The sequence below is a fragment of the Physeter macrocephalus genome, chromosome 4 (assembly GCF_002837175.3).
Source record: "Physeter macrocephalus isolate SW-GA chromosome 4, ASM283717v5, whole genome shotgun sequence".
Taxonomy (NCBI): Eukaryota; Metazoa; Chordata; class Mammalia; order Artiodactyla; family Physeteridae; genus Physeter; species Physeter macrocephalus.
The window spans coordinates 61,946,908-61,965,444 of record NC_041217.1 but is presented as its reverse complement, the minus strand read 5'-3'; the positions used below and the strand labels follow the sequence as shown (position 1 = coordinate 61,965,444).

The 18,537-nt window shown below is 37.8% G+C and overlaps 1 protein-coding gene across 7 annotated transcripts in view; it reads left to right on the top strand.

The window, feature by feature from the left end:
* Positions 1 to 18,537, top strand: part of NME7 (NME/NM23 family member 7) — a 267,494-nt gene that overhangs the window by 69,519 nt on the left and 179,438 nt on the right. For all 7 annotated transcript variants that reach the window (XM_024116676.3, XM_028488688.2, XM_028488687.2 and 4 more), the window contains one exon: positions 17,715 to 17,823. In XM_024116676.3, coding sequence (XP_023972444.1) covers positions 17,715 to 17,823 — 109 coding nt within the window. The remainder of the gene's footprint in view (positions 1 to 17,714; positions 17,824 to 18,537) is intronic.

The following is an 18,537-nucleotide window of genomic DNA, read 5'->3' as shown; positions in this document are numbered from 1 at the left end:
TCTTCAGATATTTTCTCAGTCCCTTTCTTTTTCTCTTCTTCTTTTGGGACCCCTATAATTCGAATGTTGGTGCATTTAATGTTGTCCCAGACGTCTCTGAGGCTGTCCTCAGTTCTTTTCATTGTTTTTTTAAATTCTGCTCTGCAGTAGTTATTTCCACTATTTTATCTTCCAGGTCACTGTGTTTTTCTGTCTTCTCATTTTGCTTATCTTACTGTGTTTGGGGTCTCCTTTTTGCAGGCTGCAGGTTCGTAGTTCCCGTTGTTTTTGTTATCTGTCCCCAGTGGCTAAAGTTTGTTCAGTGGGTTGTGTAGGCTTCCTGGTGGAGGGAACTAGTGCCTGTGTTCTGGTGGATGAGGCTGGATCTTGTCTTTCTGGTGGGCAGGTCCACGTCTGGTGGTGTGTTTTGGGAAGTCTGTGGCCTTATTATGATTTTAGGCAGCGTCTCTGCTAATGGGTGGGGTTGTGTTCCTGTCTTGCTAGTTGTTTGGCCTAGGGTGTCCAGCACTTGCTGGTCCAGCTGTAGCTTGCTGGTCGTTCAGTGAAGCTGGGTGTTGGTGTTGAGATGGAGATCTCTGGGAGATTTTCATCATTTGATGTTACGTGGGGCTGGGAGGTCTCTTGTGGACCAGTGCCCTGAAGTTGGCTCTCCCACCTCAGAGGCACAGCACTGACTCCTGGATGCAGCACCAAGAGCCTTTCATCCACACGGCTCAGAATAAAAGGAGATCTCTGGGAGATTTTCGCCATTTGATATTACTTGGAGTTGGGAGGTCTCTTGTGGACCAGTGTCCTGAAGTTGGCTCTCCCACCTCAAAGGCACAGCACTGACTCCTGGCTGGAGCACCAAGAGCCTTTCATCCACATGGCTCAGAATAAAAGGGAGAAGAAGTAGAAAGAAAGAAAAAGAGGATAAAATAAAATAAAGTAAGATAAAATAAAATAAAGTTATTAAAATTTAAAGTAAATATTATTAAGAAAAAAAATTTTTTTTAATTAAAAATAAAAATGGACGGACAGAACCCTAGGACAAATGGTGAAAGCAAAGCTATACAGACAAAATCTCACACAGAAGCATACACATACACACTCAGAAAAAGAGGAAAAGGGGAAAAAATAATAAATTTTGCTCTCAAAGTCCACCTCCTCAATTTGGGATGATTCCTTGTCTATTCACTTATTCCACCGATGCAGGTTACATCAATCAAGTTGATTGTGTAGATTTCATCTGCTGTTCCTGAGACTGCTGGGAGAAATTTCCTTTTCTCTTCTTTGTTCCCACGGCTCCCAGGGCTCAGCTTTGGATTTGGCCCCGCCTCTCCATGTAGGTCGCCTTAGGGCATCTTTTCTTCTCCCAGACAGGATGGGGTTAAAGAAGCAGCTGCCTCAGGGGCTCTGGCTCAATCAGGCTGGGGAAGGAGGGGTACGGATGCCGGGCAAGCCAGCAGGACAGAGGCTGGCGTAACGTTGCACCAGCCACAGGTGTGCCGTGCGTTCTCCCAGGGAAGTTGTCCCTGGATCCCAGGACCCTGGCAGTGTTGGGCTGCACAGGCTCCCCGGAAGGGAGGTGTGGATTGTGACCTGTGCTCGCACACAGGCTTCTTGGTGGTGGCAGCAGCAGCCTTAGTGTCTCATGCCCGTCTATAGGGTCCACATTGTTAGCCGCGGCTTGCGCCCAACTCTTCAGCTCCTTTAAGCAGCGCGCTTTATCCCCTCTCCTCGTGCACCAGGAAACAAAGAGGGAAGAAAAAGTCTCTTGCCTCTTCGGCAGGTCCAGACTTTTCCCTGGACTCCCTCCTTGCTAGCCTTGGTGCACTAACCCCTTCAGGCTGTGTTCACACCATCAATCCTCTCCTTGCAATCCAACCAAAACCTGAGCCTCAGCTCCCAGCCCCTGTCCGCCCCGGCGGGTGAACAGACAAGCCTCTCCGGCTGGTGAGTGCTGGTTGGCACCGATCTTCTGTGCGGGAATCTCTCCACTTTGCTCTCTGCACCCCTGTTGCTGTGCTCTCCTCCTCGGCTCCGAAGCTTCCCCCCTCCACCACCCGCAGTCTCCGCTCACGAAGGGGCTTCCTAGTGTGTGGAAACCTTTGCTCCTTCGCAGCTCCCTTCCACTGATGCAGGTCGCATCCCTATTCTTTTGTCTCTGTTTATTCTTTTTTCTTTTGATCTCCCCAGGTACATGGGGAATTTCTTGCCTTTTGGGTGGTCTGAGTTCTTCTTCCAGAGTTCAGTGGGTGTTCTGTAGGAGTTGTTCCATGTGTAGATGTATATCTGATGTATCTCTGGGGAGGAAGGTGATCTCCGTGTCTTACTCTTCCGCCATCTTCCCCCTCTCCTCCTCTCATTCAGATTTGATGGAGAAATCAAAAGCTTTACAGACAAGCATAAGCTAAGAGAATTCAGCACCACCAAACCAGCTCTAAAACAATGCTAAAGGAACTTCTCTAAGTGGGAAACACAAGTGAAGAAAAGGACCTACAAAAATAAGCCCAAAACAATTAAGAAAATGGTCATAGGAATATACATATCGATAATTACCTTAAATGTGAATGGATTAAATGCTCCAACCAAAAGGCACAGGCTTGCTGAATGGATACAAAAACAAGACCTATATATATGCTGTCTACAAGAGACCCACTTCAGACCTAGGGACACATAAAGACTGAAAGTGAGGGGATAGAAAAAGATATTCCATGGAAATGGAAATCAGAAGAAAGCTGGAGTAGCAATTCTCATATCGGACAAAATAGACTTTAAAATAAAGAATGTTACAAGAGACGATGAAGGACACTACATAATGATCAAGGGATCAATCCAAGAAAAAGATATAAGAAGTATAAATATATATGCACACAACGTAGGAGCACCTCTATACATAAGGCAACTGCTAACAGCTATAAAAGAGGAAATTGACAGTAACAAAATTATAGTGGGAGACTTTAACACCTGACTTACACCAATGGACAGATCGTGCAAAATGAAAATAAATAAGGAGACAGAAGCTTTAAATGACACAATAGACCAGATAGATTTAATTGATATTTATAGGACATTCCATCCAAAAACAGCAGATTACAGTTTATCTCAAGTGTGCATGGGACATTCTCCAGGATAGATCAAATCTTGGGTCACAAATCAAGCCTCAGTAAACTTTAGAAAATTGAAATCGTATCAAACATCTTTTCTGACCACAATGCTATGAGATTAGAAATGAATTACAGGAAAAAAACGTAAAGAACACAAACATATGGAGGCTAAACAATGCGTTACTAAATAACCAAGCGATAACTGAAGAAATCGAAGAGGAAATCAAAAAATACCTAGAGACAAATGACAATGAAAACACAATGATCTAAAACCTATGGGATGCAGCAAAAGCAGTTCTAAGAGGGACGTTTATAGCTATACAAGCCTACCTCAAGAAACAAGAAACATCTCAAATAAACAATGTAACCTTACACCTAAAGGAACTAGAGAAAGAACAAGAAACAAAACCCAAAGTTAGCAGAAGGAAAGAAATCATAAAGATCAGAGCAGAAATAAATGAAATAGAAACAAAGAAAACAATAGCAAGGATCAATAAAACTAAAAGCTGGTTCTTTGAGAAGATAAACAAAATTGATAAACCATTAGCCAGACTCGTCAAGATAAAGAGGGATAGGACTCAAATCAATAAAATTAGAAATGAGAAAGGAGTTACAACAGACACAACAGAAGTACAGAGCATCCTAAGAGACTACTACAAGCAACTCTATGCAAATAAAATGGACAACCTTGAAGAAATGGACAAATTCTTAGAAAGGTATAACCTTCCAAGACTGAACCAGGAAGAAAGAGAAAATATGAACAGACCAATCACAAGTAATGAAATTGAAACTGTGATTTAAAATCTTCCAACAAACAAAAGTACAGGACCAGATGGCTTCACAGGTGAATGCTATCATTTTGAGGAGAGCTAACACCCATCCTTCTCTAACTCTTCCAAAAAATTGCAGAGGAGGGAACACTCCCAAACTCGTTCTATGAAGCCACCATCTCCCTGATACAAAAACCAGACAAAGATATTACAAAAAAAGAAAATTACAGGCCAATATCACTGATGAATATAGATGCAAGAATCCTCAACACAGTACTAGCAAACAGAATCCAATAACACATTGAAATGATCATACACCATGATCGAGTGGCATTTATCCCAGGGATGCAAGGATTTTTCAATATATGCAAATCAATGTGATACACCATGTTAACAAATTGAATAATAAAAACCATATGATCATCTTAATAGATGCAGAAAAAGCTTTTGACAAAATTCAACACCAATTTATGATAAAAACTCTCCAGAAAGTGGGCATAGAGGGAACCTACCTCAGCATAATAAAGGCCATATATAACAAACCCACAGCAAACATCAATCTCAATGGAGAAAAACTGAAAGCATTTCCTCTAAGATCAGGAACAAGACAAGGATGTCCGCTCTTACCAAAAGTAGGAGGATACAAAATTAATGCACAGAAATCTCTGGCATTCCTATACACTAATGATGAAATATCTGAAAGTGAAATTAAGAAAATACTTCCATTTACCATTGCAACAAAAAGAATAAAATATCTAGGAATAAACCTACCTAAGGAGACAAAAGACCTGTATGCAGAAAATTATAAGACACTGATGAAAGAAATTAAAGATGATACAAATAGGTGGAGAGATATACCATGTTCTTGGATTGGAAGAATCAACATTGTGAAAATGACTCTACTACCCAAAGCAATCTACAGATTCAATGCAATCCCTATCAAACTACCAATGGCATTTTTTACAGAACTATAACAAAAAGTCTTAAAATTTGTACGGAGACACAAAAGACCCCGAATAGCCAAACCAGTCTTGAGGGAAAAAAACGGAGCTGGAGGAATCAGACTCCCAACTTCAGGCTATACTACAAAGCTACAGTAATCAAGACCATGTGGTACTGGCACAAAAACAGAAACATAGATCAATGGAACAAGATAGAAAGCCCGGAGATAAACCCATGCACCAATGGTCAACTAATCTATGACAAAGGAGGGAAGGATATACAGTATCTTCTAAACATCTTGTGTTTTCCCCTTCCTCTTCATTCCTACTATTACTGTTTTAGTTCTGACCTGGGCTGCTGCAACAGCTCTGGGTCATACTTTTCTCCTTCAAAATATATCTTACACATAGGCTTCAGAGTGAGCTACCTAAGAATTCTAATCATTCCATGTCCTGACTCTACTAAAAATATTTGAAATTACTCCATTTCCCCCAGAATAATGTTCAACATGTTTAACATAATATTTTACAAAAATGATCTGAATACTAGCCTCTTCTCCAGTCTTACATCCTGCCTTTCCCTCTGTGTACTGTGGTGTTCTTGATCTATTGCCTTTACTAGCCCTGTCCATCTTCTTTGGAATACCATGTCTTCCTTTGCCCAGGTAATTTTTATTTGTCCTTTAAAACTCTGCTCAGAGTTCTTTCCATATGATAGATGCAGGTTCTTTATCCAGATATACGATTTTGAAATATTTTCTCAGCGGATAGTTCGCATTTTCATTCTCTTTAACAGTGTCTTTGGATGAGCTGGAGTTTTTAAAATTTTGATGAAGTTCAATTTACCAACTTGTTCTTTCGTGTATCATGCTTTTGGTGTGGCATTGAAAAAATTGTTACCTCACCCAAGAAGACTTTCTCCTTTGTTTCCTGTAAGATATTTTAGAGTTTTAGATTTTACATTTAGCTCTATGATCCATTGTGAGTTAATCTTTATATATGGTGTGAGGTATGATCAGAATTAGATGTCTGATTGTTCCACACCATTTGTTGAAAACACTATCCTTTCTCCACTTAATTGCCTTTGCACCTTTGTTAAAAATTTATTGATTATATATGTGTAAGTGTATTTCTACATTCTTATGCTCTATTGATCTATTTCTTTGTTTTGACAATTTCACTCTTATCAAGAAAACAAGTATCCAATTAAAAAGTGGACAAACGGTTTGAACGTATATATAAAATGGTACACACTCTTTGGAAAACAGTTTAGCAGTTTCCTAAAATGTTAAACATGTATCTATTCTATGTACCAGCCATTGCGCTAAGTATTTTCCCAAGAGAAATGAAAGCAAATGCCAATGCAAAGACTTGTACATGACAACTTTGTTCAAAACAGCTTTATTTGTGATATCAAGAAACTAGAAATAACCTAAGTGTCTAACAGGTGAGTTGTTAAGCAAACCATAATATCAACACATGGAGTACTATTTGGCAATAAAAAGGAATGAAGTATTGATGTCCCGTAGATGAATCTCAAAATAATTTTACTCAGTGAAAGACATTAGAATCATATAGTATGTGCTTTTGTTGTCTATGTCTGCAAAATTGTTGAAAATTAATTTATAATGATAGAAAGCAGATAAATGGCTACAGGAACAACTTTTTACTGGTAAAGGGAGGGAATGGTAATGGTGGATGGTAAGAGAGGCAGGGAGAGGCAGAAGAAAGGGATTACCAAAAGAAGGGAGGGGTGACAGCTGTGTTATCTTGATGGTGGCAATGTTTTTTTGTTTTTTGTTTTTTGTTTTTTTTTTGTGGTACACAGACCTCTCACTGTTGTGGCCTCTCACTGTTGTGGCCTCTCCTGTTGCGGAGCACAGGCTCCGGACGCGCAGACTCAGCGGCCATGGCTCACGGGCTTAGTTGCTCCGTGGCATGTGGGATCTTCCCGGACCGGGGCACAAACCCATGTCCCCTGCATCGGCAGGCAGACTCTCAACCACTGAGCCACCAGGGAAGCCCCGTGGCAATGTTTTTATAGGAGCAAACATACCAAAACTTATCAAATGTATCCTTTATATATGTGCAGTTTGTATGTTAATTGTACCTCAACAAAAACTTAAAACAATAACAATAACTCTGCTTAACTATTACCAATTTCTTGATTCTTTGTGAGGTACCTTTCCTAGATGCTTGCTTAATGCCTACCACACACCTCTATTACCTACCATGTTTTAAAAATATTTGTTTTTATATTTATCCTGGTAGTAGACTCTGAGTTCCCTGAGGATGTCTAATTTATTTTGATACCGCCAGGGTCTAGATCACAGGTGTTAAAAAAAAAAAAGTTTTGGAATTGTAAATGACAACCAACCTAACGTTTATTGACTGCTCACTGTGCCCCAGGCATAGTTCTAAGCATGTTAGTATCTCATTTAATTCCTAAAATACCCTTTGCATTTGTTTATATCATTGCAATTTACTGTTGTAGAAGCTGAGATCACATGAGGACTCCAGCTCAGGAACTTCTGGCTCCAGAGCCCCTGTGCTTAACCACCACTGTCCACTGAGTATGTTGAAAGTAGTAGCCTACCTTGTTTTCAACATTATAGTCTTTCAGAATATGAAAGTAATGGAAATACTTTTCAGAGAATTTGGAAACGAAGGAAAAGAAAATTTGTCATCAGAAATCCTGCCAGCAATGTTTATAGTTTACCTATTATGTTATATTTCTTCCAAGTCGTTCCCATTGATCATTTATATAATTTAAATAGTAAACATCATTTTTACAAGGTTTTAATTTTAATGTGATTTTTCATACTTAATATTATATCATAATATTTTACATGTTACCAGATTACTGTCATAAGAGTGAATTTTAATGGCTGCGGAATAGTCTCTTGCATGGATAAAACATTTAGTTCAGCATTTCCTTACCTTTGGACATTTTGTTAGGTTCTAATGCTTTTCATATTTGTAAATAAGGGTGCATTGATCATGTGATTTCATATTTCATTAATATTGGATTATTTTCTGAGAACAGATTTCATACTTGATATAGAATAAATAGAGGTCATTATTTTTTAAAATATCTTAATCTGGGTCCTTTACAAAAGTGATATTTAAAATTACTGTGTGAAATCTTTAGAGAAACTTGTAACTGGCAACCATTTAGTAATACTGTTATTATGGTATTTAAGATATGAATGTAAATTAGTCAAATGGTTTAGTGAGATTACCATGGGGTCTTGTCAGGGTAAAATTTATGAAATGGTGCAACTATATACTTAACAATTTGTTGTATAAAATACAGTACAAAAAACTATATACTTAAAGCTTATCAAATTGAGTGTGAGTTTTATTTTGGGGAAAGTTACATATCTTTATACTTCCTGGCTAGGTCATGTAAAAGGCTAAGAGTAATAGCAGGGAACCTTGGAAAGAGAAAAGCTTTATGTAAAATATTTAAAGCACCTGAAATCACAGAGGAATATGAATTTTTTTGTGTGACTTTACATTTGTTGTTTAAAGTCTGAATTAGTTGCCATATAATAATGGCCTAGTAACAGTGTTCTTGCAAATATTACCTTGATTAATAGGTGGGACAGATACAACAACCTGTACAGGGAAAAAGAGAAAGCAAAGGCACGGGATTACTCACTTTCACTAAGATACATTTAAGTGACAATCTTTATATTCTTTGCCTTAAATACATGTTCAGCATATGTAAATGAGTACTTGAAAAACTTGTGTTTATATTTTTAAAAACTGAGCAAAAATGAAAATTAGAGAAGTTGAGACAAAAATAATTGGTTAAACTAGAGGTAGAACAATTTAGCATTGCTTTTTTTCTTAACATCTTTACTGGAGTATAATTGCTTTACAATGGTGTGTTAGTTTCTGGTTTATACCAAAGTGAATCAGCTATACATATACATATATACTCATATCTCCTCCCTCTTTCATCTCCCTCCCATCTTCCCTATCTCATCCCTCTAGGTGGTCACAAAGCACCGAGCTGATCTCCCTGTGCTATGACGCTGCTTCCCACTATCAATCTATTTTACATTTGGTAGTATATATAAGTACGTGCCACTCTCTCACTTCGTCCCAGCTTACCCATCCCCCTCCCCATGTCCTCAAGTCCATTCTCTACGTCTGTGTTTTTATTCCTGTCCTGCCCCTAGGTTCATCAGATCAATTTTTTTTTTAGATTGCATATATATGTGTTAGCATATGGTATTTGTTTTTCTCTTTTTGACTAACTTGACTCTGTATGACAGACTCTAGGTCCATCCACCTCACTACAAATAACTCAATTTCGTTTCTTTTTATGGCTGAGTAATATTCCATTATATATATGTGCCAGATCTTCTTTATCCACTCATCTGTCGATGGACACTTAGGTTGCTTCCGTGTCCTGACTATTGTAAATAGAGCTGCAATGAACATTGTGGCATGACTCTTTTTGAATTATGGTTTTCTCAGGGTATATGCCCAGTAGTGGTATTGCTGGGTCATATGGTAGTTCTATTTTTAGTTTTTTTCAGAACCTCCATACTGTTCTCCATAGTGGCTGTATCAATTTACATTCCCACCAACAGTGCAAGAGGTTTCCCTTTTCTCCACACCCTCTCCAGCATTTATTGTTTGTAGATTTTTTGATGATGGCCATTCTGAGTGGTGTGAGGTGATACCTCATTGTAGTTTTGATTTGCATTTCTCTAAAGATTACAGATATGGAGCATCCTTTCAGTGTTTGTTGGCAATCTGTATATCTTCTTTGGAGAAATGTCTATTTAGATCTTCTGCCCATTTTTGGATAGGGTTGTTTGTTTCTTTGATATTGAGCAGCATGAGCTGTTTGTAACTTTTGGAGATTAATCCTTTGTAAGTTACTTCATTTGCAAATATTTTCTCCCATTCTGAGGGTTGTCTTTTCGTCTTGTTTATGGTTTTCTTTGCAGTGCAAAGGCTTTTAAGTTTCATTTGGTCCCATTTGTTTATTTTTGTTTTTATTTCCATTTCTCTAGGAGGTGGGTCAAAAAGGATCTTGCTGTGATTTATGTCATAGAGTGTTCTGTCTGTTTTCCTCTAAGAGTTTTACAGTGTCTGGCCTTACATTTAGGGCTTTAATCCATTTTGAGTTTATTTTTGTGTATGGTGTTAGGGAGTGTTCTAATATCATTCTTTTACATGTAGCTGTCCAGTTTTCCCAGCACCATTTATTGCAGAGGCAGTCTTTTCTACATTGTATATTCTTGCCTCCTTTATCAAAGATAAGATGACCATATGTGCGTGGGTTTGTCTCTGGGCTTTCTATCTTGTTCCATTGATCTATATTTCTGTTATTGTGCCAGCACCATACTGTCTTGATTACTGTAGCTTTGTAGTATAGTGTGAAATCCGGGCACCTAATTCCTCCACCTCCATTTTTCTTTCTGAAGATTGCTTTGTCTATTTGGGGACTTTGTTGTTTCCATACGAATTGTGAAATTTTTTGTTGTAGTTCTGTGAAAAATGCCATTGGTAGTTTGATAGGGATGCATTGAATCTGTAGATTGCTTTGGGTAGTCTAGTCATTTTCACAATGTTGATTCCTCCAGTCAAAGAACATGGTATATCTATCCATCTGTTTGTATCATCTTTGATTTCTTTCAGGACTTGCCTCCTTTATCAAAGATAAGATGACCATATGTGCGTGGGTTTGTCTCTGGGCTTTCTATCTTGTTCCATTGATCTATATTTCTGTTATTGTGCCAGCACCATACTGTCTTGATTACTGTAGCTTTGTAGTATAGTGTGAAATCCGGGCACCTAATTCCTCCACCTCCATTTTTCTTTCTGAAGATTGCTTTGTCTATTTGGGGACTTTGTTGTTTCCATACGATGGAAATGGTTTCAGTTTTTCACAATTGAGAACGATGTTGGCTGTGGGTTTGTTATCTATGGCCTTTGTTATGTTTAGGTAAGTTCCCTCTATGCCTCCTTTCTGGAGGGTTTTTATCATAAATGGGTGTTGAATTTTGTTGAAGGCTTTTTCTGCATCTCTTGAGATGATCATATTGTTTTTCTCCTTCAATTTGTTAATATGATTTATCACATCAATTGATTTGCATATACTGAAGAACTCTTGCATCCTGGGATAAACCCCACTTGATCATGGTGTATGATCCTTTTAATGTGCTGTTGGATTCTGTTTGCTAGTATTTTGTTGAGGATTTTTGCATCTGTGTTCATCAGTGATATTGACCTGTAGTTTTCTCTGTTTGTGGCATCTTTGTCTGGTTTTGGTATCAGGGTGATGGTGGCCTTGTAGAATGAATTTTGGAGTTTTCCTCCCTCTGCTATATTTTGGAAGAGTTGGCGAAGGATAGGTGTTAGTTCTTCTCTAAATGTTTGATAGAATTCGCCTGTGAAGCCATCTGGTCTTGGGCTTTAGTTTTTTGGAAGATTTTTAATCACAGTCTCAATTTCAGTGCTTGTGATTGTTCTGTTTATATTTTCTATTTCTTTCTGGTTCAGTCTCAGAAGGTTGTGCTTTTCTAAGAATTTTTCTATTGCTTTCAGGTTTCCCATTTTATTGGCATATAGTTGCTTGTAGTAATCTCTCATGATCCTTTGTATTTCTGCAGTGTCAGTTGTTACTTCTCCTTTTTCATTTCTAATTCTATTGATCTGAGTCTTCTTCCTTTTTTTCCTGATGAGTCTGGCAGTGGTTTATCAATTTTGTTTAACTTCTCAAAGAACCAGCTTTTAGTTTTATTATTGTTGCTATTGTTTCCTTCATTTCTTTTTCATTTATTTCTGATGTGATCTTTATGATTTCTTTCCTTCTGTTAAGTTTTGGGTGTTTTTGTTCTTCTTTCTCTAATTGCTTTAGGAATAAAGTGAGGTTGTTTATTTGAGATGTTTCTTGTTTCTTGAGGTAGGAATGTATTGCTATAAACTTCCGTCTTTGCTGCATTCCATAGGTTTTGGGTCATCGTGTTTTCATTGTCATTTGTTTCTAGATATTTTTTGATTTCCTCTTTGATTTCTTCAGTGATCTCTTGGTTATTATGTAGTGTATTGTTTAACTTCCATGTGTTTGTATTTTTTACAGGTGTTTTCCTGTAATTGATATCTAGTCTCATAGCACTGTGGTTGTAAAAGATACTTGATACAATTTCAATTTTGTTAAATTTACCAAGGCGTGATTTGTGACCCAAGATATGATCTATCCTGGACAGTGTTCCATGAGCACTTGAGAAGAAAGTGTATTCTGTTGTTTTTGGATGGAATGTCCTATAAATATCAATTAAGTCCATCTTGTTTAATGTGTAATTTAATGCTTGTGTTTCCGTATTTATTTTCATTTTGGATGACCTGTGCATTGGTGAAAGTGGGGTGTTAAAGTCCCCTAGTATGATTGTGTTACTGTCGATTTCCCTTTTTATGGCTTTTAGCTGAGGGTCTCCTATGTTGGGCGCATAAATATTTACAATTTTTATATCTTCTTCTTGGATTGATCCCTTGATCATTATGTAGTGTGCTTCTTTGTCTCTTGTAATAGTCTTTGTTTTAAAGTCTATTTTGTCTGATATGAGACTTGCTACTCCAGCTTTCTTTCGATTTCCATTTCCATGGAATATCTTTTTCCATCCCCTCACTTTCAGTCTATGTGTCCCTAGGTCTGAAGTGGGTCTCTTGTAGACAACATATATATGGGTCTTGTTTTTGTATCCATTCAGCCAGTCTTTGTCTTTTGGTTGGAGCATTTAGTCCATTACATTTAAGGTAGTTATTGATATGTATGTTCCTATTACCGTTTTCTCAATTGTTTTTGATTTGTTATTGTAGGTCTTTTCCTTCTGTTGTGTTTCCTGCCAAGAGAAGTTCCTTTAGCATTTGTTGTAAAGCTGGTTTGGTGGTGCTGAATTCTCTTTGCTTTTGCTTGTCTCTAAAGATTTTAATTTCACTGTCAATTCTGAATGAGATCCTTGCTGGGTAGCGTAATCTTGGTTGTAGGTTTTTCCTTTTCATCACTTTAAATATGTCCTGCCACTCCCTTCCAGCTTGCAGAGTTTCTGCTGAAAGATCAGCTGTCAACCTTATGGGGATTCCCTTGTATGTTATTTGTTGTTTTTCCCTTGCTGCTGTTACTATTTTTTCTTTGTATTTAATATTTGATTGTTTGATTAATATGTGTCTTGGCGTGTTTATGCTTGGATTTATCCTGTATGGGACTCTTTTCCTGATCTTGATTAACCATTTCCTTTCCCATTTTAGGAAGTTTTCAACTATAATCTCTTCAAATATTTTCCCAGTCCGTTTCTTTTTCTCTTCTTCTTCTTCTGGGACTCCTATAATTCGAGTGTTGGTGTGTTTAATGTTGTCCCAGAGGTCTCTAAGACTGTGCTCAATTCTTTTCATTCTTTTTTCTTTATTCTGCTCTGTGGTAGTTATTTTTAATATTTTATCTTCCAGGTCACTTTTCTGTTCTTCTGCCTCAGTTATTCTGCTCTTGCTTCCTTCTACAGGATTTTTAATTTCATTTATTGTGCTGTTCATCATTGTTTGTTTGCTCTTTAGTTCTTCTAGGTACTTGTTAAACGTTTATTGTATTTTCTCCATTCTATTTCCAAGTCTTGGATCATCTTTTCTATCATTAGTCTGAATTCTTTTTCCGGTAGACTGACTATTTCCTCTTTATTTGTTTGGTCTGCTGGGTTTTTACCTTGCTCCTTCATCTGCTGTATGTTTCTGTGTCTTCTCATTTTGCTTATCTTACTGTGTTTGGGGCCTCCTTTTCTCAGGCTGCAGGTTCGTAGTTCCTGTTGTTTTTGGTGTCTTCCCCCATTGGCTAAGGTTAGTTTTGTGGGTTGTTTAGGTTTCCTGGTGGAGTGGACTCGTGCCTGTGTTTTGGTGTATGAGGCTGGATTTTGTCTCTCGGGTAGGCAGGACCACATCCGGTGGTGTGGTTTCAGGTGTCTGTGACCTTATTATTATTTTAGCTAGCCTTTCTGCTAATGGGTTGTGTTCTGTGTTTCTGTTTTGCTAGTTGTTTGGCATAGGGTATCCAGCCCTCTAGCTTGCTGGTCGTTGAGTGGAGCTGGGTCTTAGCGTTGAGATGGAGGTCTCTGGGAGAGCTTTTGCCCTTTGATATTATGTGGAGCCTTAGGTCTCTCGTGGACCAATGTCCTGAACTCGGCTTTCCCACCTCAGAGGCACAGGCCTGACACCTGGCTGGAGCACCAAGACCCTGTCAGCCACACGGCTCAGAAGAAAAGGGAGAAAAACAGAAAGAAAGAAAATAATAGTAAAATAAAATAGTTATTAAAGTAAAAATTATTATGAAAAATAAAAAAATTAAAGTAATTAGTAAGAATTTTGAAAATTAAGAAGTAATTTTTTAAAACAAAAAAGGTGAAAGAACAGAGCACCCAAAGCAAAAAAGAAATCCACCAATGATAACAAGCACTAAAAAGTATACTAAAAAAAAAGAATAGACAGACAGAACCCTAGGACAAATGGTAAAAGCAAAGCTATACAGACAAAAGTCACACAAAGAAGCATACTCATATGTACTCACAAAAAGAGAAAATGGAAAAATGTATATATATCTATATATAAAAAACAGGAAGAGAGCAACCAAATCAATAAACAAATCTACCAATGATAATAAATTCTAAATACTAAACTACAATAAGCAGAAAACCAGAAACAAATTAGATGCAGAAAGCAAACCCCACGTTCCACATGTAGATGTATTTCTAATGTATTTGTGGGCAGGAAGGTGATCTCCATGTCTTACTCCTCCGCCATCTTGAAGGTCTCCCCTCTAGCATAGCTTTTTACATCTGAAAGAAAGGTGATAGAAAAAGTTCAGGACTTTGGAGTCAGTATGACCTGGATTTGAATCATGACTTTGCCACTTGCTAACTTGCAAGGGCTTGTTTCTTAACCTTTCTGAGTGTCTGTGTCTATATAAATTCTACATATGTTAAATAAAATGTTTCTGAATTTCAGTCATTCTAAACTATTGAGAAGCTGCTGTGAAAAAAGCAAAGTCCTGACTCATGGAGCTTATAGCTTTTCTGATGAGGGGGATGTCAAATAGTAAATAAATAGACCTATAACTCTGATATCTTTAGTAATTGCTCTGAAGAAAATAAAGCAGGGGAAGGACATAGAAAAAGACCAGGATTGTGTGTGGAGTAGAGATGTTGAATGCTATTAAATATAGCATATAGAAAGCCCTTACAATATGTGGTTTGAGGAGCAATCAGAAGGAAGTGAGGGAGAAATCCAAGCAAATGTCTGGGGGAAAGAGTGTTCCAGCAAGTAAGGAAACAATACATGCAAAAACTCTGAGGTGGGAACATATTTGCTATGTTCAAGGAACAGTGAGGAGGTGAGGCCAGTGATGCTGGGGCAGAAATGTGTTTCATGGAAATAGCTAGAGATTAGGTCAGATATAGCCAGGGCCCAGGTCACATAAGGCCTTGTAGGATATCTAGGACTTTGAAATTCATTCTGAATGAGATAGGAGGTCGTGGAGTGTTCTGTGCAGAGGAGTGACATGATCTGTTTTTGTTAGCTTCATCCTGACTGCTGTGTTAATAATAGACCAGGCAGGGTAGGGGTACTTGTGTTGTGGGAAAAGTTGGAATGGGAGATCAGTTAGGAGGTTAGTGCAGTCATTAAAGGGAGAGATGGTGGTGGCATGTCACATGGACCAAGGTGACAGATGTGGAGATAGGTGGTTGGATTCTGGTTATATTTTAAAGGATTTCCTGATAGATTGGACAGGTGGAGAGGAATCAAGAATCACTGTGTTCTTTATTTTTGTTTTTTGTTATTTATTTTTGGCTTGTGCAATTGAAGGGTAGGGAAAAGGGTGGGATTGTACAGATTTATGGGAGATAGTGGAAATTCGAAGTCTGTTTTGGATGTTTTAAATATGAAATGTCTGTAAGTGGTAGATAGATATGGATGTGGAGTTTAGGGAGGAGGTTGGGCTGGAGGTTAAAATGTAGGAGACATCAGAATACAGCTAGCATTTAAAGCCATGGGACTTGAGGGCCTCAACAAGAGAGTGACAATAGGTAGAACAGTGATAATAGATAGAATAGTGACAATAGATAGTACTAGACCCCGCTCTAATACTTAGGGGTCTGCCAAAGGGGAGAAAATCATCAAAGGAGACTGAAAAGGAGCAGTGGGAAGAAAAGCAGGTGATGAAAGCATTCCAGGATATAGGGATCAATGGTGTCAAATGCTGTTGGGTCAGGTAAGGTGAGGTCTGAGAATTAACCAGGGTACTTGGCAACGGTGGAGGTAATTAGGGATTTTCATGAATAGCCTTTGTGGAATGAAAGACTAATTAGTTGTAAGTTTAAGAGGAAATGGAAGAGAAGAAGTAAAGACAGAGAATAAAGACATCTCTTTTGAGGAGTTTTGTTGCAAAGGAAGCAGAGAAAGGGGAACTGTAGACAGGACACGCCCTTTCCAGTTTGCAGCCCTCTACCATGCCTTCTTGTCACACCAGGTTTACTTCATTCACTCATTGATTACCTACCAGGACCCTGTAGGTATCTGAGTTTTCACCTGTACCTTACACTTTCTCTGAGAACGTGTAATCAAAGCATCTGGTACAGGCCTACAAGTGGTAGTTGCTGTTACTGATCAAGAAGAATAATAAGCAAAGACAGCAATACGATAGAAAGATACTTGTCTAAGGAATGGAACATTTTAATTCTAAAGTGTCATTAACCCCAGAATCACTCAAGTATATATGCTACTATTTGAACATTTCCTCGTCTTCCCGAGATCGTTTTTTTTTTTTAATGAACACCAGTGTGGTACACTAACACATCGTATGATCTTTCAATTTTTAAATTCAGTGAAAAGTGAGTATTTACTCTGAGCTATTTGTTTTAGATGCTAAAGGACCTACACGGCCATGCAAGTTAGTTCTTTTCTTCAAATTTATAATTCATGGGGGGCAATTACCAAAATAACCACAACTTTGGAGGAGTACAGTGTACTGATTGGGGGTGCATCAGAAGGGGCTCCTGGGGGAGGTAATATTTAAAGTGACCCTTTACACGTTGGTATGGTTCTTTGGGACAGAGGGCTTTGTAGGGAATAGAAATAATAGTAGTAAAAGTTTAGAAGCAGGAAAGCATATGTCTAAATAGTTTACTGATTAGTGTGGCCATCTTTGTGGCTAGTTCAAATTGCTGGGTGGTTATTTTAATGAACTATGTGCAAAGCAAATAGCACAGCCTGAATCTGGTTATAAAATAAGGTTCATGTGATTTGACTTTATCACTATGTGTAGTTAATTAGTTTTAACTAACTGTAGCTCTGATTCTTGAATACTAATCTCTTTCTATAAAGATTTCCTAATTTTTAATTGAATTTTACATATTTTAATGAAAAGTTTAAAATTGGACCTGTGTCTCATAAACTGATGCTTTGGGTAAAGTAAGGACTTTATATTGATTACGTCCAATATTCAAAATATGTTAAGACATTCTCAGCTTTAATCCTGAGATAGAATGATACATATTGTCATTGCTTTAATATTTCTTTATATGTTCTTTTAAGACTTAAAACAAGGTTCAGTTAGTCTTTGTAAAAAGCATTTTTAGAAAATTTGAAGAAAAGAATTTATGTTGTGAAACTTTAAAAGTAATTGCATATTTCTTCCCCTCTCACGTAAATATCCTAGGAGTTTGAGAAGAGATTGTAATGGAGCAGGACCCTCTGGGGCCTTCCTGAGGCAAACACTTCCCCCATATCCTCTGCTTTAGCTCCTCTCTGAAGTACCTGGATAATAGTATCCTGTGCACATTTCCTGAGTTGTTTTACAGATATGTAACAGGATTACATGTGCCAAAGTCATTTCTCTCTGTCTTTAGGAAACGGAGTTATTTTTTCCTTCGAGTGGAGTTTGTGGGCCAGCAAACACTGCTAAATTTACCAGTTGTACTACTTGTTGCATTGTTAAGCCCCATGCCATCAGCGAAGGTAAGTGCTGTGTTGAATACAATATAGCCAATACATTTTGCTAATAGGAGCTTATTTTCTTAATGTTTATTTTTTCTTGATATATTTTATATATAGAAATTAAAGTATAATTTTAATATTTCCATTCATTTTTTTTGAAGGCACATGAATAAAGGTGACATAATATGAGGGCAAAATCTATCTGAATCTATATCTTTCTCTTTGTTATCTGAGCATTTCCAAAAGGTGTTCCTTGGGTTGCTGATTATGGTCATGCTCGTCCTGTTACTGGTCTTGATTCCTTGACTTTTACTCTGCCTCCTCTCCTCCCAACCACATAACTGTGATTCACTTAATTCACTTAAACAGCACTCCTAATCTAAAACAATATCTACCATATCTGCAGTATGCCCTTTCTGAGAAAGCTATAGAAACTTCTTTTGGTTCTTTGTATCTGAAACAAAGTTATTTGACTGATGTGTGTGTGTGTGTGTGTGTGTGTGTGTTAGAAACTTCTTTTGGTTCTTTGTATCTGAAACAAAGTTATTTGACTGATGTGTGTGTGTGTGTGTGTGTGTGTGTGTGTGTGTGTGTGAGAGAGAGAGAGAGAGAGAGAGAGAGAGATTGTACGTTTTTTTCTTCATTTTCCTTCATCTGTTTATTTTAGTCTGCTCAATGTATTTTTGTCAGCCATCCCAAATCCTTTTGGAAATGAGATGGGGTATAATTTAAAAG